This window comes from Lates calcarifer, linkage group LG23 (genome assembly GCF_001640805.2).
Source record: "Lates calcarifer isolate ASB-BC8 linkage group LG23, TLL_Latcal_v3, whole genome shotgun sequence".
Classification (NCBI taxonomy): Eukaryota; Metazoa; Chordata; class Actinopteri; family Centropomidae; genus Lates; species Lates calcarifer.
Window position 1 is genome coordinate 10978435 of NC_066855.1, and position 25587 is coordinate 11004021.

The 25587-nt window shown below is 40.6% G+C and overlaps 3 protein-coding genes across 7 annotated transcripts; 1 reads left to right on the plus strand and 2 right to left on the minus strand.

Annotated features, from left to right (window-relative positions):
- The first annotated feature begins 1753 nt into the window (after positions 1-1753).
- aldh18a1 (aldehyde dehydrogenase 18 family, member A1) lies at positions 1754-14188 on the plus strand. Of its 5 annotated transcripts, XM_018703268.2 has the most exons (19): positions 1754-2139; positions 2330-2439; positions 3898-4049; positions 5127-5276; positions 5842-5946; positions 6088-6246; positions 7061-7151; positions 7586-7710; positions 8142-8286; positions 8416-8489; positions 8736-8835; positions 9180-9400; positions 9672-9809; positions 10023-10218; positions 10374-10495; positions 10716-10902; positions 11758-11794; positions 12527-12622; positions 12817-12962. In XM_018703268.2, exons 2-18 carry the CDS (start codon positions 2349-2351, stop codon positions 12600-12602), a joined length of 2169 nt encoding a protein of 722 aa, XP_018558784.1. In that variant the 5' UTR covers positions 1754-2139; positions 2330-2348; the 3' UTR covers positions 12603-12622; positions 12817-12962. The 5 variants fall into 5 exon arrangements, with proteins under 5 accessions (XP_018558784.1, XP_018558779.1, XP_018558782.1 ...); XM_018703263.2 differs by lacking the exon at positions 11758-11794 and having other exon boundaries at positions 12817-14188; XM_018703266.2 differs by lacking the exon at positions 11758-11794 and having other exon boundaries at positions 6088-6240; positions 12817-14188.
- Positions 13954-17953, minus strand: crygmx (crystallin, gamma MX). The gene is made up of 2 exons (XM_018703299.2): positions 17396-17953; positions 13954-17028 (listed from the first exon to the last, which is right to left on the minus strand). The coding sequence occupies exons 1-2, from the start codon at positions 17642-17644 to the stop codon at positions 16753-16755; spliced, it is 525 nt and encodes a 174-aa protein (XP_018558815.2). The 5' UTR covers positions 17645-17953; the 3' UTR covers positions 13954-16752.
- Positions 17954-18974: 1021 nt separating this feature from the next.
- crygmxl2 (crystallin, gamma MX, like 2) lies at positions 18975-24624 on the minus strand. Its single transcript, XM_051066562.1, is given in 4 exon segments — positions 18975-19250; positions 19746-20069; positions 23059-23095; positions 23097-24624. Coding segments are annotated over 4 exon segments (723 nt in total). The 5' UTR covers positions 23183-24624.
- Between the last annotated feature and the right edge of the window lie 963 nt (positions 24625-25587).

Consider the following 25587-nt stretch of genomic DNA (forward strand, 5'->3'; position numbering starts at 1 on the left):
TCTGAGTCTGCAAACATTCAGTGTTTGTGGTTTTTGGGCATAAAAATGAAATGAAATGAAATCATGAAATTATAAGAGCTGTAAAATTCTCCATTTAGAAATACAACCTCATGAAGAAGTAAAACATTCTGTATATGTATATTTAAAAATATAAGCACATTAATATATTTATTTATTTATTTGTACGCGCACATACACATACACATACACACACACACACACACACACACACACACACACACACACACACACACAGTATAGTGAGTGGATTAGTGGAGCCAGGAGCAAGGTGAGGGTCAGTTTCTTCCTCTGAGTCAGATGGACAGATAAAAGAGCGGAGAGAGGGAGGAACACAGAAGAACAGATAAAGGGCGAAAGCGGACAACAGAGAAAAGACCAGGACAGATCTAATGGAATAATACACATTTAACCAGAGCTGCAGGAGCCAATTTAGTTATCTGTGGTCCTAAGGGCAGTGGGAGTCCGACAGTGTCAATCAACTCTGCTCTGGGTTACTTTTCGTTTTGTCACAGCAGGATAGTGCAGGTACAGAAAACTTTCATCACGACAGCAGAGAATTTTCTATCACATGGTGAAAATGAAAGGTGACAAGTTAATGGAAAAACTAACACCCTTGTCTTACTATTACAAAATAGTTATTCATAAACAGTAGAGACCTTTATGGCAAGCTTTTGCTTTCAAATTGTGGTGTCTGTATATTGCTATAATGTAAAATATGGAGTTAGTTTTGTGTAATGCAGAATTTATAATTGAAATCAATGATCAATTATACTTCAAGATTTTTCTACATTAATTAAACATAAGCTGTGTTCCTGTTTTACAGTAATGCACTGGGCTTGATATGGGCACAGAAGTAGAACCTGTCAGCATTTGAAAACTTTTATTCTCTCTTTTTCTTCAGTCAGTCAGATATAGTTGAGTGAATTCATTTCTACAATTGAGAGAAAATATATACTATACACAGGTCAAATTCTATCATATTATCTTGAGTACAGAAATCAATGAACAATTCTAAATTAAATCAATCAGTACATCAATACATTCCTGCTTCAAACATATTATAATCATATCAGAATTAACCAAAGACTTGAAATCTAAAATAATATGGAATAAACTTTTACAGGATAGAAGGACAGAGGGAGCCAGCTCAAGTGACATGCGTCCATGGTTTTAACATTATCCATACACCCATCCACCATCTCCACTCATCCTTCATTTTTCTTTACCAATTTATTATCTGTCTCCTGGGTTGGTAGTTGACGAAGCAATGCATAGGGTCAAATGCTATCTCTCACTCTGTCATTGCAGACCTTTTGGTGGCCTCTTATTCTCTCATTTTTAGTGCTGGCCTTAACAGTACACTAAGAACCAAATTTGTTCTCTCTGTTATGACCTTTCTGATTGAGCAGTTTCCATTCACACACACTAAGGTACATATAACAGTAAATAGCACATTCAGTCATCATCTTTAAATCATCACCAGCAATCATTATGTGGGAAATTGATTTTCAGCTGAGTACTTGTGAGAATTTAACAGTTTGGTGGCCTAGAAGATAAAAGAACATCCCTGTTATTAATGGGAATGAAGGGGACACTGTACTGACCCAAATCTTTGAAATTGTGCTTTCATGTTTGTTCATTTTATTTTATTTTTTTTTCCCTAAAGCGGAGTTTTATTTTGAAACGTCAGCGTTTTACGACACTTCCGTTTTATTTCCGTATTTCGCCGGCCGGCCTGAGTGACGCCAGATCCTGCCACTTCACCGCCAATTTACGAGGGTTTTACTGTGGAAAAGTACCATTTATAAATTTAATGTCACCCCGGCCAAGAATGAGGAATTAAATAATTCCCTGAAACTCTAGCGGGACTTTATTTACAGACGAAGGGGTAACGTTGGACTGACGGTCCGTTTGTACTTGTTGCAAACTGCAGTGACAGTTTCATCAGCAGCTCTGTTAGTCAGTCAGTCAGGGGAGGAGTCGTGTAGATACTGAACCCACCTCTCTGTAAACTATTTGTGTTATAAATGAAGGAATAACGTGCTCAAGAAGATGAACAAGACTGAATAGAAGACGTAACACAGGATAGAAGAAGAAACTAGGACTTCACAAGGTTAAGTAAGAGCAAACCTTCTTAATTACTTTACTATGCTGGAAACTAGTAGGATAATCATATTTTGACTACATGTTACAATTTATATGAATCTAATACTCATTTAATTTTTCAGGCATATATCACAGTTGTAATATCTTTGATGTTGGTTTGTCTCTGCCTGTATGTTCCTCACTCTGTATGTGTCTCTGATAGTAGAGGCTTTAAACTGACCATGCTGCTGCAGAGGCTGACCCTTTGTTCAAGGATCCAGCTGGGTTCCCCGAGACACGTATGCCGATTGCTCACCAGACCACTGACACAAGGCAAGCAAAGCCACACCACCACACTGTCATATTGTACAGTATATCCCCATCCTGTAAATTCTGTGTACATTGTTGCCGTCCATTCACAGCCATCACGTCTCATCTCACGCAGCAGCCTGGATTAGTGAAAAGTAACACAACCAACTTTTGACCCCAGATCTTTAGATGAAAAGAGAGGATTCTATTAATTAGTTGATTACTTGATTAGTCAATTGACAGAACGCTATAGATTGGAAACCATTTAAATAAATATTTAATTGTATTTTAGGTAATTTTTCAAGCAAAAATGCTAAACATTTTCTACGTGTAGCGTATACATTTTATAGATTTTCTGCATTTGTTTACCTTATGCAATAGTAAACTCAATATATTTAGGATTTTGGAGCATTGGTTAACAAAACAAGCATTTTAAAAACAACACTACAGGCTTTAGCAAACTGTGATGGATATTTGTTACTATTTTCAACTATTCATCCTTTACTTTGAAAAATAATCAACAGACTAATTGCATAATGTAGTTATTCAGTCCTAAAATCAACAACAGTTTTGATTAAACATTTAAGTATTTATCAAGCAAAAATACCAAATGATTACATGGTTTCGACTTCTCAGATGTGAGGATTTGCTGCTGAGGTCACCTCCGGCTTTGGAAAATTATGATGGGCACAGTAAATACCCCAAAAGGCCTTTCTTGTGAAAGTAAATGAATAAATAAACATGTTCATGATTACTGTATGTCTGTGACTACACGAACATTATTAATAAAGTATGTGTAGGCAGATGTGGTGAATTCCAGATGAACATCTGATAAACGGCTGTAGAAATATGCTGTGATAACTTTGAGATTTTGTGCAAGGAGTTTTCTGACCCTATCTAGTCTGTACAAGATGTCACAGGCCTTTCTCTCTCTCTCTCGTCTGTCTCTCTGTCTCTCTGTCTGTCTGTCTGTCTCTCTCTCTCTCTCTCTCTGCCCGTGTCTCTCTCATGCGCCTCATTGCTCCACAGAGATGTGTAATGTCAGCACAGGCTTTTTGCTCACCCTGCTGATGTGGCAGTTTGAAGGCTGTGATTATCTGTTTCCCAGGTTACATATGGATGTAGGGGAGGGCTTCACTGTGTTTGCCTCAGTCATGTAAATTGATGAAATGAAAGCCCAGCAAAACATGCTTGTTTGCACAGTTTTGTAATGTTTGCAGTGTTTTGTTTGGGTTTGTAGTTTCTTGAAAGTAAAGTCTAGTTAAGTTAAAGGTGCCTGCACTGTTTGTTTATTTCAGCAGATTACTAGTTAGTATTTTTTTTTTTGAAGAAGAAGAATCAACAGCCATCATAATTTTCATCATCATCAGACTTTCTTTTTTTTCTTTGTTGTTGTTAAGAATGAATCTCCTAACTAAGAGCCCCACATATTAGATGACAGCTGAGGTGAATTCTCAGTCAACATCTCATCCCTCTACACAGCTCCCCAGGGCAGGGCCCATGGCAGCTCCTTTGCCCACCGCGGTGAACTGCGTCAGGCCAAGAGGATCGTCGTCAAGCTCGGGAGCGCTGTGGTCACCCGTGGCGATGAATGTGGCCTGGCTCTGGGGAGGCTGGCCTCCATTGTGGAGCAGGTGAGGAGTACATAGCCAACACAGACTGCACATTAAATAAGTCAGCTCAACTGTATTCATATAGCACCTGTCATAAAAACCTGCAGCTCAAAGTGCTTCAAGGTGAAACAATAAAAAGTTAAGAACAAATCATTTAAAAAGTCAATAAAACAAAATAAACACAAGGGATAAAAATTAATATGATAGTGGTTAAAACTCAAATATTAAGGCTATAACATATTAACATTATAACAGCCAGATTTAGAAGATAGGTCTTTAGTTTTCTTTTAAAAACATTCCACAGTTTAAGAGTGTAAAACAGAACATTAGCATCCTGCAGAAAATTCTTGATGAGGAGGAGGATGAGCAGGAAATTAACGCTTTTCCAACATCGGTTTCAAGTTCTGTGTTATGGAAAACCATCAGTGGCTATTCATGATTTTGTTTTCCATCTACTGCAGTTTATGTTGCTCTGTAGACACTTTCAAACATAAATATTTCTACATTTTGTCCCCCTGATTCTAACTTTTCATGTCTAACTGTCTATGAGATGTTTGGGAGAACTGTAACCTTCCATTATTAGAAAAAAGAACAAACAAACAAAAGACTCAGGTTTTGAGATATCTTTCTATGATAATACAGTAGGTAAAATGACATGTCATTAAATTATTACATATAAAATATTCAACAGTAAACTCTTTCTGTGTCTTTGCTATCCTGGAGAATCCACAAAACATGGATTAAACAGGTATAGAGACTCTTTGGTAGAAAGTAGTTTCAGTGAAAGCTGCTTGCTTTGTTTCTGGAAAGATGCATTGAATTTTTAAACATATCATTTTTTTTCTCTCTCTCTTTGAGCACCATGAGCGTACTTCCTTTCATCCATGTTGTGCTGTGGTGGAGGCAGAAATCTCAGAAGAATATTTCTTAATATCCACAAATAAAACAAAAATAACATCATGAGCAGTTATCAACAGGGTTAAATAAGAATTTTTCTCTTAATTTGGGTGAAGTGAACTTTTAAGGCTAAAAAAAAAGGAACCCCTGTTGTTCCCAGCTGTGATCAATTACTCCCTAATTGGTTGCATTGTCGTCCAGGTGGCCATGCTGCAGAATCAAGGCAGGGAGATGATGATTGTCACCAGTGGAGCAGTGGCCTTTGGCAAGCAAAGATTAAGACATGAGATCCTGCTGTCCCAGAGTGTCCGACAGGCGCTGCACTCCGGACACAATCAGCTCAAAGACATGGTAAGAAAAGGGTGGCGGAATGTGTTGATGATTAAAGTATAGATCAATGCCAAGTCACATAAAGGGAAAACTGCAGCTGTTCTCCGTGGGTTGAAACTTTGAGTCATGGATCCTCAGTGCCTTGGCACTTTGATGTCATAGTAAATCACTATAACAAAAATCAGCACCAGAGGCTTTTTTTGGCAATATACAGTGGATGGACACAGTACATGTGACACTTCTTCAATATCATGTAATACAACGCAATAGCTTCCAATAAATACTACATTTGTGAAGTTTAATGTTGAATGTTTTTTGAGGCTGTTAAACTGGTGTTGATCTAACTCTGCAGTTTATGCTATGGTACCATTGTATTGCCCTGCGGTCTAAGGTGTTCTGTGTGTTCACCTGGCCAAACATACAGTACATGTCACTCACATATTTGCATGCAAGATAAGATTACCATCATTAGGCACGGCATGGTTTGATTGAATTGTGTCTCTACGAAGCCCAAAAAGCTGGAGAGATAATCTCTTTACTTAAAGAAGCAGTGTAACCAGATGGATTTACTGGATTTATGTTGCAGTCTCTGCCTGTGCTGGAGGCCCGGGCCTGTGCTGCAGCAGGACAGAGTGGCCTGATGGCCCTTTATGAGGCCATGTTCACCCAATACAGCACTTGCACCGCGCAGGTACTTATATTTACTTCATAGCAAAATGATCACTTTGAAATGCTAGAGAAGCATATGTATTTTATTCCGAGTAACATCTTTTAATCTTCCTTGCTGCTCCGTTAATTCTCTGCTCTCTCTCCTCCCTCCTGTGCTGCTCAGGTCCTGGTGACAAATCTGGATTTCCATGATGACCAAAAGAGGCAGAACCTGAACAGCACGCTGCAGGAGCTGCTGCGCATGAACATCGTGCCCATCATCAACACCAACGACGCTGTGGTGCCCCCGCCAGAGCCCAACAGCGACCTGCAGGGGGTAAATGTGGGTACATAGATCGTGGGGTTGACGCTGCTGGTGGTGATGGCAGCAGTGGCAGCGGGGGGGGGTGCTGAAGGGGGTCGGCAGAGACAGTGATTATTTAGACAAGCGCTGTTCATTAGCTACAATATTTTCTCACCATCCACACACATGCTGAAAGACGTCTGCCACCCTGCCTCACCTCATCTGCTCCACCCTCAATCATTAAGGCATGTGCATGCAGGGAGGGGATGGAGGGCAGTGCATGCGGTCACTGGTCAGGAGGTACCATCAGAAGGGGCCAGGACTAACCTCTGTAGGTAGAAGTCGCCTTTTCCTGTCCTCCTGCAGGAATTACTAACGCATCTTTTTCTTGAAGATAATTGCACCTCTACTCTCTGTCTTTTCTTTACACACTTTAACCACACTTTACCACAGCCAATAAAGTATTCTTACCACTTATTTTTAGAATGTAAATATTAACATTACACTTCTAAAATAGATCATATTTGATATGACATTGCTTGTTGGTGAATTGTCTTATGTTGTATTTATGTGTCATCTAGAAAAAACTGCCATGCAAAGTTGGACTTCAGGGCTGTTGATGATTTGGGTTTGAAATTTTCCCTGACAGTCCTGCAGAGAGATGGCTCACTAATAGAAGTAGATGTTGCACAGTTTTAACACTATGCAAATGTTTAAGTATTTGTTTTTATTATCAGCTTGCCACTCTAGCGTTTAAAAAAAGGTTCAGATGAGTAGATTGGCAGGTGGTTGACCTTCTGCCATTGGTTTTCTGTCTTTGAGAGCTTACATCAGCAATTTTCTGGTTCTGTAGGTGATCAGCATTAAGGACAATGACAGTCTGGCGGCGCGGCTAGCTGTAGAGATGAAGGCTGACTTGCTCATTGCGCTGTCTGACGTGGAAGGTATGTTACCACAACAACAGTTTGGATCAGCTGTTAGATAACAACACCATCTGTCTGCGCTCTTTACAGGGAGGGGAACTAAAAACACCCGTCTCAGGGTCAAACTGAGAGTCATATGTCATATAACACAGACCTTCTGCCACAATGTTTGAAATTGATGCTGATGGGGTTGACATAAGGTGTTTTTGTGCATGTAGCATGGCTATGGGTTCATTCAGCTTTAAGCCTGTGTAGTTAGGAAGCAGATTTTCTTGACACAAAATAACTCTAGCATGAGAAAGTATTTTCCTTAAAAGAAATATATTAGAACCATTAACACCTGTTTTTAGTTTATATTCCGACTGAAAATGGAAGGGAATCAAGTGTGCGTTACGCTGAACATGTATTCCCCATGCATGAACAAATAAGTTGCATAAGAACTGTTGATTTCTTAGGACTGTACAACAGCCCCCCTGGAACAGATGATGCCAAACTCATTGACATCTTTTACCCTGGAGACCAGCAGTCCATCACTTATGGTACAAAGTCCAGAGTTGGGATTGGAGGCATGGAGGCCAAGGTATGTCTGTTCATGCTCAAATCTTATCTTTGTAGACCTTTATCAGAGAAAAGGGAATGGCCTTTTGTACTATGGATTTTTTCTACTTCAGTTTTCTTCTCATGTTTACAAGAGAGAACTTTTTTAATGTCCTCTGTAAGTCTTTCTCTGCAGTGTCACTTTGCACCTCTGATAACCAGGAGATAGCCATTGTTATCCATTGTAAAGTTAGCTATTGGCTAGTGTTAATGTAGCTATCTTGTGACAGCTGCTTGTGTTCAAGGAGAAAAGAAGTTACACAAAATATTATCTCTTTGTGTAATGTAAAGTAAGTTTTTTACATTTATGTTGAAGATTGTAACTAACCCCCTTTTTTAAAAAAATAAAGACTGAGAGTTGAGGTTTTAAGGAGACCTTTAAAATTTAACTTGTGTGTTTCTGTCTGTTTGCAGGTCAAGGCTGCGCTGTGGGCGCTGCAAGGTGGCACCTCAGTGGTCATTGCGAATGGAACCCACCCCAAAGTAACGGGTCACGTCATCACCGACATTGTGGAGGGCAAAAAGGTGGGAACCTTCTTCTCTGAGATCAAACCTGCCGGTGAGTTGACCTGGCTAATGGAGTCTTTGACTCAACCTCATATCTGTATTATTGCAGCCATAACAAAGCTGCAGCTGCTGTAGCTTAACTGTTTGACTGAAGTTTGTCCTCTCCCTGACTCAACACCAGGCCCGACTGTGGAGCAGCAGACAGAAATGGCGCGTAACTCCGGAAGAACTCTGGCATCTCTTCACCCAGACCAGGTGACACATTATTTTGAATAAGAATGAAAGTCCATTGTTGTTCTGTTACCATTTTTAGATCAGTAAATGTCAGCATTTTAAGGATCTCACATTATTATGTATTTAAATGTGTTTAAATAGGTTATAAACCCTCGTACTTAAACTTTAGTCCTAAGTTTACCCTCATCAGACATAGAGAAACACTGACCCCTTGTGGATAAATGTGCTACATGCTCATCCTGCCTGTGTTTGGTTGACTGTTGACAGAGGAGTGAGATCATCTGCAATCTAGCAGAGCTGTTGACTGAAAGGAAGGATGAGATTCTGGCTGCCAACAAGATGGACATGGACCTGGCTGTTAATGCAGGTAGCAGAGCGCACCAACCTCTCAGTTTGTGTGTTTTAGAGGATGCAGAAGCCCTCACTTGAGAAAAGTTTGGGGTGCTATTTTATCCATAAACATATGTTTATCAACAGATTCTTCACTGGCAGGAAAGACTTGAATCTGTCATATGTTGCAATCTGAATTGCACTAAGCTTGTCAAGATATAATTTTGTTTTTAAAAAATCCAAATGGACAACCTAATCAATTTTTCCTCCACCAGAGGGCATCTTTATCACTCTGTATAGATGGCCTTAGTCAAGAAGAGTTTGATCCTATATCACCTTATAAAGTGTAACCCTGCTATCTCTGCCTCCCTCCCTCCACAGGCCATTTGCCACCAGCCATGCTTAAGCGTCTGAGTCTGTCACCAGCCAAACTTAACAGTTTGGCCATAGGTCTGCGCCAGATAGCTGTGGCAGCCCAGGACAGCGTGGGTCGTGTGCTGCGCAGGACCAGGGTGGCTCACAACCTAGAGCTGGAACAGATCACTGTGCCCATCGGAGTCCTCCTGGTCATCTTTGAGGCCAGACCTGACTGCCTACCACAGGTATACAGGCAGAGCTGAGAGAACAGAAACAGTCCTGGCAATTTAAAGATTGTATTCATTTTTGTAATTGTACATTTTTTGTTATTTATAATATTGGCAAATGCAAAAAACAGATTACACTTATGTTTGGAACTTTACAATATAAATAACATTTCTCTTAATTCTCCTCGTAGAGTTTCAGATTTTGAGACTTTTCAAATACATGTATCCTTGTTAGACCTTCTTGAAATGACTTCAGTAACAATCACACGTCCTGTGTGTTTTTATCCAGGTGGGAGCATTGGCTATAGCCAGTGGTAACGCCCTCCTTCTGAAGGGAGGCAAGGAGGCAGCCAACACAAACCGTGTTCTCCACCAGCTCACCCAGGAAGCCCTTTCCATGCATGGAGTCAGAGAGGCCGTGCAGCTGGTACAACTGGTTTCCTGCACATTTATTAGCAGACAATACAAATTTAATTTCGCACAGTTCATATATGGAGAAACTCAGATGTCTGGATGAAAAGGCATCACCTTAAATCAGTCAGAAACCAGCCTGAGAGAACCTGAGCTGTGCGTTGATGGGTATTGCTAATGACTATGGCAGATACTGTGATTCACAATTCTTTTTTTTTTTTGCTGCTAGGTGAGCACTCGTGAGGAAGTGGAGGATCTATGCCGATTGGACAAGATGATTGACCTGATTATCCCTCGGGGTTCATCCCAGCTTGTGCGGGACATTCAGCGAGCCGCCAAGGGCATCCCGGTGCTCGGTCACAGCGAGGGAATCTGTCACGTCTACGTCGACTCAGACGCCAGCATCGACAAAGTCATCAAGATTGGTCAGCAAATTAGAATCTTGCTGCTGATTTTATAGAAGTTCATGTGTACATTTCTCCTGTGCTACTAAAATGACACAACTTGTCAAGTTATTGAATGTTAGAATACAGCTACCACTGAACATGATCAGTAACAGACTGATATTTTCTCATTACAGTCAGAGACTCCAAATGTGACTACCCAGCTGCGTGTAATGCCATGGAAACTCTGTTGATTCACAGAGACATCCTGAGGACCCCACTTTTTGACCAAATCATTGACATGCTGCGCACTGAACGGGTAAAGCACCAAATTCATACACAACAGTAAAATATGTGATGAAGAAATTTGATTAGATTTGACTTTTGAGCAGAAAATATTATGCTACTCTTTCAGACACTTTCTAGTTCACCATGAGATGACTTTTTAAAATATGCATTGTTGTACATGGCATCTCATTATCTTTATCTTTTTTTTTTTTTTTTTTTTTTTTTTTTTTAAATCTGTATTATGTCTCTAGGTGAAGATTCATGCAGGCCCCCGGTTCGCCTCTTACCTGACATTCAGCCCATCAGAGGCCAAGTCATTACGGATAGAGTACGGCGACTTGGAGTGCTGTATGGAGGTGGTGGACAGCATGCATGAGGCTGTGGACCATATCCACAAGTATGGGAGCTCCCACACAGACGTCATCATCACAGAAAATGGTACGTGGCCCAATATTTTCATGCTACTCCTTGTATTTTTAGAAATTCTACTTTGCACCCAGGTTGTGCATTTGAAAATGGCATAAGTGTGTTCAGGAAATATGCAGTCTTCTCTAATTTTAGTCATATTTTACTTTACTAAGCACCACCTGTCAGTCTTGGTCAATCTTGTCTTGCTCAGTGCTGTATCATATAGGTGTCTCAGTTCTCCTCCTTACTCTTGTGAATCCATTTCCTTTCCTTCCCACTTTCTGCCACAGCGAGTAATGAGCACTGACACTTGTCAGGATGAGTGTTCCCTGTGTGACTCCAATGTAGGGGACAGAGTCCATTTAAAATGTAGAACAGATGCTAAAACGCAGTTTAAAAGACCTGTCCCTGTTGTTACTCTGGGTCACGTTTAAACACATTTGTCTTTAAAGTGAGCCATCATACTGCATCTCTCTAACTTGTGTTGATCGAAGCCTTTCTGTGCAGCGTGCAGAGTATTTCCTGTTTTTAAAGGCTATTGCCATATTCCATGTGGACAGTGAAGCACTAACACATGAAATCTTGATGGGAACTAAAGGTGTCCCATAAAATAAATAAGTGTCCTTTACTTTTCTGCTCAAAGCAGAGTTCATAACATGGATATACTGCAACAAACTGAACCATTCTAAAGAAAAAGGTCCTGTACATACTGAAAATGCATGGAAATAGACTGAGGTACAAATGCCTCATTAAAGGGGAATTTACAAATACGCAGAAAATTTGACACTTTCATCTAAGTCATTTGAAACGATGAGCAGCATTTGAAAAATACAGGAGAAAGTGTGCTGTGAACATCTCTACACTGAGGATTATTCTCGCCTGCAGTGGAGGATGTGCTGCTGCCATCTAGTGACCACAGAAGGTACTTCAATTAATTGACATGTACTTAATTGTTGTCACTGTCAGCTAACCTCAAAGTTGATCACTGAGAGTTAGATATTATTGATGGACATAGGCATAGATAATGAGTAAAAGTCAGTTGATAAAATAGGTAGACATTGCTAAAATGTGCAGATGTATTTTGAATAGATGAAATAGGTATTGTAGATATGACAGACTAGTGAATTGATAATCTGTGAAGTCATCAAGAGAAAAATCCTTAACTTTTTGTGCAGCAATTGGAGCCTGAGTTTATTCACTTACAATATTAAATTCACTACAATTAAAGAATTAACACCCAAATTTGGTGTATTGGTTTTATAGTCATTGAATACTTCATGCATTTCTCCTGATGACAGTTTGTACCTAGTCCCAGCAATGTAATCCTGTCTAAAATGATAGATATGATCTGCAGGGTTTTTTTTTTTTTTTTTTTTTTTTGGGGTGGATGTTCACACTTCATATGGTTTTTAGAATTGTTTGCACTTGGTGTCTGCTAAAATGACATGGACTGTATTTAATTGGTGTAATTGCAATGGCCACAATTAATAGATTATTAATTATTTAGGATTTTGCTTTTATTCTGTGCATTAATCCATTATTTCAGATGCAGTTTCTATTGCATAACCACAATGAATAGTTGTCAAAAGGCTGTTAGATCAGAGGTAGAAGTTTGTGAGCTAGTAGCACCAATAAGCTGTTTTTTCTCCTACAGAGGACACTGCAGAGCAATTCCTGCAGCAGCTGGACAGTGCCTGTGTTTTCTGGAACGCAAGCTCACGTTTCGCTGATGGCTATCGCTTTGGACTGGGTATGTTGTGGTTTTATCATCATATCATCTGTTTTTTGGTGCCTTTCTCTCTGTGTTTCCTTTTCACAACAGCCTGCATATTCTTACCCATATTCATTTGTTATTGTCTCTCGAGACAACTGCAAGCTTTTTCTCCACATGATATTTTGTTTACCTTTCTCTCTTTCTCCCACCATCTCTGGCTTTGTCTCCAGGAGCAGAGGTTGGTATTAGCACGGCACGTATCCATGCACGGGGCCCTGTGGGCCTGGAGGGGCTGCTCACCACCAAGTGGGTCCTGAGAGGTGATGGGCACACTGCAGCTGACTTCTCTGAGAACGGTACCATGAAATACCTCCATGAAAACCTGCCTGTCGGGCAATCTTTAGCTGGACAGAGAGACAGCAACTAGACCAGAGTTCACAGCACTCTCTTGGTATTAACGCTGGTCAGAATGGTTTACATTATGCACCAGCAGCTCCCAGCAGATGTCACTGTTTTAAACCTCTGCAGCACCTAGCACAGAGACGGGAGGCTCACATCAGTGGTCTATTTCATTAGCACAACCAGAAAGTTGTCCCTGTTCAGATTATAAAGTTGTTCATTGACTGAAGAGTTTAGTCTTTTAATTCTACCTCAGCTTATGATGCTTTTATGAGTTAATGAAGTCACCTTCATAAGCTCCTGCAGGAGGTGTTATCTGGTGATCACACCACGATACCGCTATAATACATTATCCATGGGCAACACTAGGGTTATTTTCTGTAAGACAAAATAAACGCACAATTGTTGTCATACATGTATCAAGGAAGGAAGCTTAAGTGCTTAATTATTATTATTATTATTATGAAACGATGCAATCTCAGGACATTATTTTGAAACCGACACTAATTCACAAACACTATTTAATTTCATCAATAAAATGTTCATGAGAAAGGAGAATGTCAAAATATTCAGTACCAAAATATACTCCCTTAAGCTCACCACAAAGTTGAGCCAATAAATTCACCGTACTGTAACTGCTTTCCTTGCTCATATAACATTTCAGCATTTTTGTTTTCTGTCTGAAACGCCAGGGTGAATTCTCTGTATATGTCTAAATGTACAAGCATTTTTATTAGTTGAGATACTGATCTTATTCCCCTACAAGGTGACATTTGAGAGTAGAAATGTTAACTTAGAGATTTCCTGTATTAAAACATAATTACAGGATTAAAATAAATGGTATCCTATTTTGATACCAGTTTTGTACAGCATTACAAGTTGAAACGCACTTCAGCTTGAATGCATCCATTTTATTTACAGTTTTATTTATTTGATCACTGTTACACGTTCTGCTCATTTTTCCATGCTTTACCTCTTTCCTGTTTGTTCCTTGTGGCGCTCAAAGCCGCTGTCAGAGCAGGAACAGTAATTGACAAGCTGCCTCCTTCAAGCTGGAGGGGAGAACGCAACTGCTTTTAAATTAAGCTCTGTAACATTCCAGCCTCTGAGCTCCTATCTGATGTCTTGCAATGCACACTTAAGGATTGGCTTGGGTTGTTTAATAGCAGTATTGTAGAATTAAAAAAAAATGTTGAAAAAGAATATTTGGATATTTTTCTTACTTTCTTTGATTTTTGCAGTTGAAATGTTGAGGATTTTTATGCGCATGTTCATCTCTGTCCTGGCACTAGTCTTTCTACTTTCACAAAGAACACAAATTAATGGGAAAAAAAAGTCATACTGATCTGAAAAACAGATGTCTAAAAAGGGCCTTTTTAAAGTTGCCCATAGGGGAATTCACATTGCTGGAAGTGGGGCAAGGAAGATGGAAGACAATACTATAGAGGTTTAATTATCCAGCCATCACAAATGAAAAGAGGGAGAGGGAGAAGGAGAACTGAGACTAATAATGGAATCACAGGCTTATGTTCTGGGTTTCTCTGTTTCTTTCCTTTTCTTTCTCTTTTCTATCATCTAAAGAATTCATTCTCCAAAACGCACTACTTACCCTTCAATCAGCTTCCCATCACCAAAGTCCAAAGGGTTCAGAGATGAAGAGAGAGACAAAACTCGGATCTCACTCTTTTGTGTGAAGCAATTGAAAAATGTCTTGAGGTAGAGATGGAACAATCCAGGGACACTGAGTATTGAGTGTTTGATGCAAAGTGTTATTATATTACAGAACTGTATTTTACAATATCTTGTACATCAAAGTTTTTGCCACAGTAATAGTACTGTAGTTGTTGCATTGCTATACTGTATATGTATCTAACAGGGCACTGTGGAGTGTTTTGTTGTGAAAGGGAAAGCTTCCATTGCCAGGTTTTGTGCTCAAATGCCTCTATTTTACTTAAAAGTCAATGCTGATTTTGTATTGCAATGATCATATCTTAGCAATAACCCTGTATATCAGATTGTGCATATTCCCAGCTTATTCTCCATGTTCAAATCTTCATCACCAAAAAAAAAAAAACCAAGACACTAGGGCATTAAGTTTCTCCTTGTGCTCTACGGGAAAAAAAAGTAGAAAATGTTACCAACTGATGATCCCAGTGCAGGATGACCATCCGTTTCAACAGAAACTAAATATTTTATATAGCCGTGTTGTTCTGGCCTCAGCACTCAACTATGAGACCTTAGGGCAGATTTCAATGATGATATATGAAGAAATGTTGGCCAAGTCAGTAGATTATTCAACATGACTGTACTGAAAATTTAAGCAAAGATGTTTTCAGCCTTTAGGTTGTTTGCCTTTACTTTTTGTGTGAAGTTTAAACTTCACACAAAAAACTTAAAACACATGTTCTTTTTCTGCAGTTCTGTCTAAGTCTAAAGTGCTTACTTGCTGAATTTGTTTAATATTTGAAGCCACTGCCCCTTCATGACCTTAAATTAACTTCCAGTTATGGCTGAGGCCTGTAAATTTCCTCTCATCTCTTATCTGGCATTGCTCCCAGACCCCAGCTGATCAGATCCCATGTTGCACTCATTGATGGCGTGTTGGCTGCTGGGTATTGTTGTCCAAAGATATAAGAAGAGCGATGAGGGCAAATCACTGGACTTGTACAGCAAAGCCGACAGTCCTTTAATTGGACATTACTCAAGGCCAAAACTCATATTTCTTGTTGTTCTTGATCTTAAGAGATTCTCAAATGCACTCCCTGCTGGGCTTCAAATTTTTTTGAATCAATAATTAATGGTTAAAGTTATTTATTCATGTGTATCTTCACCAATTACGCAGTGTCTAATTAACAATTTCAATAATTGATATTTATTTCTGAAAGGGTTGAGTATCTTGGGCTTATGAAAAATGCATGAGCAGGGATGTGGACGGGGTTTTGTTTTTTGCTCTGAGAGAGCTTGATGCTCCAGGCTAATACCAGGCCACTTTGACTCCAACTCTTTGAGTTGGCACTGGCCCTGTGATGTGGATCTAATATGGGCATCTTTCATGGACCCAAAGCGCTTACTGTGTACCATGTGATCTCATAAAGACTCCTACATGCCCATCCTCAGATATCCTTTTTTTGTCTTTTAGTATTGAACTTCAAAGAATAAGCTTCTGTTTCCTTGATAATTTTTCTTTGTGTATGTGGAATGACAATATCATGGCAAACTGTAGAAACTCTTCGTCTTATGAGGACCTTAGTGGTTACATCCACATCTAACTCTGTGGCCTGATGAAACTAAAGTTCAATCACCATGCTAAAAAGGAAATTATGCCTCAGATTTATGACAAGCCCTATCCCCCTGATCTTTTGATAGTGACAGCTGTAGTAGTCAATAGAACATTAACAAAGGCTCACTTTAACTGACTTTCATCAAGTTTTCATTTATTGTAATTCCAGTAGGACAGGAGGTTGGGGACTGGTGAGGCAAACCATTTTGCTATGGGACGACCAAAGCAAAAAAGATCATCATAATTTACTGTGAGCGTTGCTTGCACACTGAGTTTGGGAGGAACTTTACCCAACAATGCAGAGCAACCAAACAAAAACCAGAACCCAACATCAAACGCAACAAAACCCCCATGATTAAAATGTATAATTTCAGGTTTGGACACCACAGTGCCGTGACCACACTGAAACACTGTTGGCAGTAGGGGAACAAGAGGATGGAAAGCTCAACAGTTGGCCTCAATAAGGGTAAACACAGAAAAGTGGGAATCAGTTGACCTCAGTGATACGTCTCAGAGAGCCAATGGTAGGGCTGGTGCTCCCCCACTCGCTGTACCTCCTGTACTCTCCAGGACGCAAGAAGTACTGGCGTCCCCTGTAATTAGGGTGTTCATGCAGGATCCAGTAGCCCTCCATGACATTGACAGAGGAGATGTCACGGGTGTGGAAACGCTCATTCAGGTCTGGGCAGTCATCCATTAGCTCCAGATTTTGGCCCCCAAAGTCAGACCGTTCAAAGATCTTCATCCTGTAGTTCCCAGTATACTAAGGAAGAAATGATAAGAGAATACAATGACACTGAATATACACATCTGTTCAACTTCAAGTTTTACCACAGTCTAGTTGAATTACATGGCAATTTTACATAAATTGATGGACAAACTTTTCCCCCATACTAAACTTGTCCGGATCCAATGACCCAGTATTTTTTTTTTCTTGACACATTTGTTTTTATTGCAGTTATAGGTCAAGCCAACAAGAGATGTTTTAAAATAGCCACAGGTATTAGCACTGACAGGTGGAAACAGTAGGGCTAGGCTTGAGAACTAAATTATCCTAAGTTGGCACTTCCACAGAAAACCATTGATGGGAACATTGCTGCAAGCAGTGTAGGGCATCAGTTAAAACTCACAGGTGGTACCATACGGCAGGAGCGGATGCAGTCATTGAAGCCTGCCCAGCGTTGGTAGTCGGGGTACTCGCCCTTGTGCAGCATGTACTGGTAGCCACCATAATTGGGCTTCTCGTAGGCCACCCAACAACCGCTCTCCACTCTTATCGAGTTACAGCGGCTGAAGTAGCTTTGCATCTCAGGACAGTCATTACTGCACTCATAGTTACGACCCTGGAAGTTCCTGTCTTCGTAGAAGATGATCTGCATATGACAGATGGTTGGACATTATTAACACGGCTACACAAAAGGCAAACCAACATACATCTTATATGACCAGTTAACTGTCCTCCAGCTGTTATTTTATTATTTGTTTTTATGATGTTTTTGTCTGCATGGCTTACATAACCATATTATTTAGTATTCTGAGTCAGGTTTGCAAGTTTTTTTTTTATCTAACAAAGTTTTTGTATAGGATAATTGAAAGTGAAGAATTCTGGCATAGATCAACTTAAGGGAGTGTGAAAAATGTCCCAAATGATGTACCAGAAGCAAAGTTGAATAAAATAAAATATTGCAGTGGCACATTTTAATGAACGTAAAAATTCTTCAAGAATATGTCAGAAGTTCTTGGCCTGTTTTCACAGGAATTAAGACTCAGACAAGCTCAGTAAATAATTGCAGTTTTTACTATCCTCAACAGAAAACAAAGGCATGAAAGTATTTGTTATTTTGCTGTTTTTATTTAGCATCCTGTATAGTCATCCATATATTTACACATATCTATTTGCAGTGAGTCTTTGCCATTTCTAGCATTTTATTCCATCCCTGTATATGTTCTGAAAATACAGTAAATAATTTATTCAAACTACCGACCAATTAATTTCTACACAGAAAAGGTTATTACTCAGTGAAGATTTCTTTTTGTGGTAAAAACACCTTCTTTTTGAAAGTGTCTTTGCAGTATTTATCAGTTAAGTATTGATCAGTATATGACATCAAATATTTGAGTTTCTGCTACTATATATATGTATATTTTAAATTGCACACTTACCTTGCCCATTGTAACTGTGTTAAGTTCAGACCAGGCCAGATGCTGGGCTGTACCAGACCTCTTTATAGACCCTGCTGGGATCAGGGCTTTGCAAACGTGAAACAAAGCTTTGTCGTGTCAGCACAGTGAGCTCTATAGACTGCAGAACACTATAGGACTGGTGAACTGCAGCAGCTGCTTTGTCTTTGTCAAAGCTCTGTCTGTCTATGGAAAATACTGTACAACTGCACTTTCTCTAAGGGTTACAATAAGAGTTGCAACATCTGCCTTTATTGGCATGAATACATGCAGGCTGTGAGGATAGACGGGGCAACAAAGAGAAAAGGTTTGGTTTGTTTCGATAGGTATTGGACATAATATAGATTGTGACTTAGGTAGAGGTTTTTTTTGGGTTAGCAAATTATAATACGTGGGTAGCAAATCAACTGCCAAAGAATGTTACTGTGTATCAGACTGATGTTCATATTGCATGGATATGTTCAAAAAAGCTCACAAATGACAACATTGTTTGAAAACCAAGAGTTTAATATTCATATGAGTTGCGCATTACATGAGAGTCCTCATCCTTCTGAATGAGCCCACCATGGGATTGTGGCAGCCCCAGTCACCACAGGCCCTGTACTCTCCAGGGCGCAGGAAATACTGGCGGCCCCTGTAGTTAGGGTGCTCGTAGAAGATCCAGTAACCCTCCATGATGTTGCAGGAGTAAATGTCACGGTAGCGGAAGCGCTCATACAAGTTGGGGCAGTCATCCATGAACTCCATTGTGTGTCCCATCATGTCAGGCCTGTTGTAGATCCTCATCCTGTAGGATCCTCTATACTGAAAGTGAAAGAAATCAGAACATGATTATTATGCTATTTTTGTAGTTGTGAACCCTGGAGAGCACTTTGGAAGAGCTTTCTCTCCTCAGCTGATCCTTCAGCTTTGAATTCAAGTGAGTACTTGTACTACTTGATGCCTTTAACTAAGTAACTACAGTTGAGAATGAGCAACAACTCTTTTGCAGCATGACAGAATCAGACCCCCGTCCCCCCCCCAAACTGCCAGAAACACTCAATGTGACTAACAGAATTAGAATGAAGGCACCAGGTCTTATGGGGGGTGTATCATATTCCTTTTAAACGCTGACTGGGTCTCCTTGTGGGCCTTGCAACAGAGACTTTTATGCTATGACCTGCCTGAGTACCTGTAAATGACATCAAAAGGCCAGTGATTGACATCCATTTCTAAAGCGGCATTTGATGTACAAGGTGAGAAGTGGTGCGGGGAGGGGTAGGGGACTACCAGTCCTATCTGTCTGTTTGATTGACTTACAGGGGGGAACATCTGGCAGGAGCGGATACAGTTGTTGAAGCCCATCCAGCAGTGGTAGTCAGGGTACTCGCCAGGGCCGAGGATGTACTGGTATCCCATGTAGTAAGGCTTCTCATAGGCCACCCAGTGACCACCACTGACACGGATGGAATTACAGCAGTTGAAATGCCTGAAGGTGTCCATGCAGTCACTGCTGCACTCCCAGTGACGTCCCTGGAAGTTGCGGCCTTCGTAGAAGATAATCTTGAGAAGGAGAGAGAGGCATGTATCACTCAGGTTACTGCTGGGTATATAGATTGACTGGTTGTGATACACATGAATGGGCTGTAGGGGTCACTGCTCTCCCTAGAACTAGCTCAATTACTTCTTGTGTATAAGCCTCTCCAGCCCTATTTTCAGCGTTTGACAGGTGAAAATCAAGGCAATTGAAACAATTCTTTCAGCTGTCTTTTATTTAAAGAGTACTACATTGTATGCCTGTCCACTCTGAACACACTGCCAACTTTTCAAAATTAAGGAGCCAGACATTGTTGCTGTCATACAAATACAATGAATCTGTCATACTTGGATACCATTTAATTGTTGTTCTCTAGAGACGCTTCCCTTTTAAACACCATTAAGTGTATATTTTCTTTCTCTCAAAAATAAGTCTCCAAGAGTTATCCCGTTCTATTTTCTGTTCTATTTTATGAGTACTTTTGCTACCTCTATTCCCCTCTTCTGCAATCTCTTTCCCTGTTACAATATTTGACACATGTTCCCAAAATCATGCCATTTTCCTCCTTCACCCCTCCAGTCAAAGCTGTTGCCATATTGCATGTGATCTCATACCTTTCCCATGGTTGCAGGGCTGTGGATGTTTGCGCACCATAGCCCCAGACACACTTACAGGTCCTTTTATACTCTCCCACTGACGGTGAGGCCTCTGACACGTCAGGGACTACTACTCTTTACCTTTTCAGATACCAACTATGTTCCCTTTGTTTGACGGCCCACGGGTACCTTATCTCCTGTCTGCTAGAGTTTACCTATAGAATTGACAGCCCCCACCCCTCCCAAAAATGAACACTATACAAGTGCTATTCTGTGTTTGCATGACCTATTCCGCCATGACCTTGTGACGCAGCCTTTGAAATATCACACAAAGGCCCTTTAGGTATGTGGCCCCCCAACAACAAAGCCTTTAAATTGTACAGTGGGTTAGGTCATTTTGGGGGGCACTCTTTAAACTAGTGCTTAACAAAGTCATGGTTTTCATTTCATGTCTTGCACGGGTGGAAAATAGTAACATAGCGACTTTTCATTCAGTCTCAGCTTAAGTGAGTTTGGACTGGTGCGTTTCCTAAGTGATACAGGTCATAATGTAATTGTTGTTCAATTCCTGTTAAAGGAAAGTGGTGCTGATACTGTGGACTGAGTCAAGCTTTTGTGTTGATGTAATCTACAGTGATCTGTTGTCTCTTTTTGCTTCCATAGCCTGCAGTTGTACTATGATGCCAGACGGGACCGGTTTGTTTGCAGATGTACAGACAGAACTGCTCAGTTTGTGTGTATTTGTGTGTGTGCGAGTGATATAAAAGGAGGGGTTTGGGGCATGTTTGAGTCTTTGTATAAAATGATAGATGTTTGGACTTGAGTCTTTGGCTTGTGAGCATAGCCCAGAGCTGAAGGGGAAAAGGCCAGAAAGAGTTGCCGCCATGCATTGTGTTCCCAAAGCCCAGCTGATGCCAGAAAGGTCAGTCTCATCCTTTAGCCTTTCATCAGGATAAAGAGCTCGTGCCCCCTCACCACTTTGTGTGCTTTTTGCAGCTTCAACTGTGTAAAAAGGCAAATGTTTTCAGAAAGCACAATAGCCATTTTGTTCCTGGCCAAACACACCACCACTGTGGTAGTATATCCAGAGCCATATGACACTGTTTCAGTGTTAAGGAACAGCGTTGATAAGCTTTTGCTCCTTTGATCACTCATCGACTTGAAACTCTCATAGGCTTCAATAGGTTTCATTTTTGAAGCTGCACTCTTTTCTATGACATAAGTAGATCATTGATATCCTTTCATCACACTGTGCAGCGTAATTGTGGCAGATTATCAGATGGGATGTTGTTTTGTTTTGTGAGTTTCTGGAGCAAATACTTACTCTGGGAGGAAAGGTTTTTATCAGAGCATATAAGAAACAAATGTTTAGATATTTCTCATATGTTCATTCATAGATTAATGATTTCTTTCATCATGCCTATTAAATGTAAAATCTTTTTACGCAGTCTTGATGCAAGAGGGCAGCAGAATGACAGGAAAACTGGCTGGAAAGCACTTGCTCAAACCTTTTATGATATAGTAGCAAGCTGAGGTGTCTTTGAGTGGGACTCCAAGGCTGCTGCTCAGCCTAACCTCTGACCTTTGCATGTAACTGAGGTGCAATACAATCTCTAAACCAAGAACATAAAAAAAAGATCTGATTGGCACTACCACCATTGTCATTGTTCTCGTTTTCATAACCGAGGAACATCAGCTAACCCTAACTCATTAGTTGGGACCTTGGCTCTCTCCGTGTCTCTGTAGCTTCCAGAGGGGAACCTTGTTTCACAGGCTCTCAAATGATCATCTTTAGCTGTGCTACAAGACATCTCCTCCCCACCCTGAAGGGAAAGTAACATCACAGAGGCCCTTGCCTGCTTTCTCAGTTCCCCCCGGAGGAGAAGAAAGCTACCCGCTGTGGAGCGTTCCACTCTTCATCTCAGAATGATGGAAGAAAAGGAAAGGAGAAGGGAACAGAGTGGGGGGCTAGATTTGCAGCTCCATTGTGTCCGAGGATCTCATTGTGCAATCTGTGTAATCGCGTGGGAGATGACGACACTATTAGCCTGCAGAATGACTGTCAGTTGGGGACCTCTGTGATTGATGTGCACCCCACAGAGATAGGAGAAACTTTGACAGATAGCAACCCCAGCACTAGTTAACTCGCACCCTTTTTTGTGTATCTAACTTCCAAGAGAAAAACCCATTCGTGTAGCTGATACCTAATTAGAATGCAAATGTGCAATTCATTCAGTAAAACACATTTCAGGTCAGAGGAGAGTTCTTTCAATTCGAAATAAATCATATTCCCTTAATCCACACCGTGGTCTCTCTGACCCTGCAATATACAATAAGTCTCACCCCAAAAATGTTGTAGGAAGAGATAGGAGAGCAGCTGTGCTTGCAGTGCCTGCAATGTGCTCTTTTACTGAACAGTCATTACAAAAACACTATGGTACTGAGGTGTAAACAAGGGGTCTATGTGAGTTTTGCTCCTGAGGACTAGCTAATCTGGTGCTGAAAATGTGGTATGATCGGAACGCGCTCGCCAAAAAGCCTCCCACGCCGGGAGTAGAATGAGGACCTCTCTTTTGCTGAGAGATCATCCTCTCCATTCTTTCTGTCAGAAAATCTCCAGGCATCCTCCCTCTCTTGTCACTGCCAGCGCGCAGGCTCTATCGGGATTGCCAGACGCAGGAGCCACTATGAGCCCGTGCCAGGGCCAGGATTTACCGCGATGCGTCTGATGTGCTCCATCTTTTTTGCTGGGGGATAATTAAAAGAGGAAATGGTGTTGGAAGAACAGAGTGAAAAAGCAGGAGGAAAGGGGGGGTTGGAGGGGTTTGGACCGAGCAAATGGATGCAGCTGTCAATTATGTTGAGTTGTTGATATGTGGTTTTGTTTTTTTCCTCCTGTTACCCATCAGGATTTAGTTTTAAAGTTTGTGGTAAAGCCCCACTCTGTACATGTAATTGTAAAGAAACAACATTTAGGCTAATTAAGAACTGCTCTTAGCAATGAAATCACCATGAAGACTTTGTGTTAGTTTCTGATGACTCGCAGGTGATGATTTAGGTGCAAACCTGAGAGGAAAATCTTACTACCAGTGTACCTCCTAAGATTATGCTTGTTTTATGACCTGCATCTATTTTCAGGCATATCACTAGAAGTGTCACACCAGTGCCACATTTTGCACCGACGACATATTGCGTTTCTTCAAAATATCACAAATTTAAATCACAGTTCTTCCCTTTTGTCTTGAGCACCTTTGTAACAATCAAGTCCTTGTTTATGAGGGATTTTCTTTGCCTCAGTACAAGCTGTCTTTCAGGAAACCTGGATTGTTTGAAGCGTTCATGTGTCTTCCTTTATTTGACTAAATCAATTTGAGATGCTCCACCATACATCATGACCCAAACGCTGTGAAAAGCAGGACAAACTCCTCTGTCTCTCAGCAGACGCACCAGGGGGAGCGATGGCTTTTAGTTGGCTCTCACTCCTCATCTCCGCACTCTGTTTTGACGTGGCGTGTCTCCCATGCCCCAAAGCTTTAAAGGTTTAAAGAGCAACTTTTCACCCTGTAATCCAGGTGCCTTTCAAACAAGTCACGCTGTTTACTGACACATGACAAAAAAGTTCAGCCCCCCTCTCATCTCTCTGCTTACAAGACTGTAACTCACCTCAGAGCCCTGGTAGTTGTTCCTCCAGAGCGCACTGAACAAACAGTGCCCCAGCAAGAAGGGGCCCCTGCCTTTCACCACTCGCTAAATTTGTAATCAGATGTGATGCTGTTGTTCACTTCTTCAAATTTGTCATCAAAGCAAATGTGTTCTGACAACAGCCAGTGACAAGTGCACCAGAGGAGAGGCAGCAAATCAGCTTTTTCACACCGCATATCAATTATTGATCATGTTGCCCTCCCCCCTCCCTCCCTCCCTTCCTGCCCGTCCCCACTACCCCACCAAGCAGACACCTTGTGATAATGAAATACATCAATTTAAAAAATAAATAATAAACTGGGGTCGGCTCCATTGTTGCAAAGCCTTAAGAGCTTGATTGACTGCCTGCACATTTTCCTCGTTGGCAGTCAGGCAGATCAAAGGAGGGTTCCTCTTATTGCCCAAGGCCACTTGCAATTTATTTAGAGGAGCAGTGCTGCTGTCCCAGCAGGTAACATTATTGGGCAGAGACACTCAGGATAATCATAGCTTTGAGGTGCCTCTCAAATCCCACCTCTGCTGGCTCTATCATGCATGTGCAAAAAATATACGCATATGATTTACAAAAATCCTTCCTTATTATGCTAAATTAAGTAGTAGATCTGACTGCATTAATGTCCTCACATGGAAGATACAGTTGTTCAAAGGCAGTGACCTTAGCGGCCCTAAATATGTTAGGTTTTATCGGTTTGACTAAATGTGTCTAAATATAAAGTATATATTTTTTAAAGTTTAAGCATTTTTATTTAACAATTTACAGTCACTGTTTGAGGCGATAAACACACAAAACACAAAAAGTGCGATTTTACCCAGTTACGTGATAGGACAAGTCACATTTCATGCGAAACATTTTGTTTATAGTTTATGGCACATTGATAATGTTACTTGGATTTCCAGTTTTTCAAAGGCCCTCCTGTGCACCACATTAATAATACACAACAGACAGCATAACAACACGATGCACTTTTTGTCCCAGTGCACTCGTTTGCTTATGAGGTTTAAAATAATATAAGTCTGAGATCATTTCCCACAAGACCCAGTTAAAACAAAGTATTGTTATTATTAACCACTTTTGCTTCTTGTGTATTTTTATATCACCATTTACAACTCGGCTGTGAGAAACATTTGAGTTATTAATATCTAGAAGAAATTCAGTTTCATCTGATTAAGAGATATTATTGTCAGCCTCACAAACAAAAGTGTATTTTCATTGTGTTTTAATTGCATTTTTTTGTGTGTGTGGCAGCTGTTAAGTTCTTAAGAATAAAGGATCATTATTTAGAAAATGTTGCAATAATTTAGACTTAGTCCTAAACCAGCAACCCCC

Bases quoted from the DNA above. Each gene is read 5' to 3' on its own strand.
- aldh18a1 (XM_018703263.2), top strand. From the start codon at position 2,349: ATGCTGCTGCAGAGGCTGACCCTTTGTTCAAGGATCCAGCTGGGTTCC. The intron at 6,247-7,060 runs GTGGGTACATAG...CTGGTTCTGTAG, and splicing joins GCGACCTGCAGGGGGTAAAT to GTGATCAGCATTAAGGACAA. The intron at 9,810-10,022 runs GTACAACTGGTT...TTTTGCTGCTAG, and splicing joins TCAGAGAGGCCGTGCAGCTG to GTGAGCACTCGTGAGGAAGT.
- crygmx (XM_018703299.2), bottom strand. From the start codon at position 17,644: ATGCAGATCATCTTCTACGAAGACAGGAACTTCCAGGGTCGTAACTAT. The intron at 17,029-17,395 runs GTGAGTTTTAAC...TTTCTTCCTTAG, and splicing joins CCTGCCGTATGGTACCACCT to TATACTGGGAACTACAGGAT.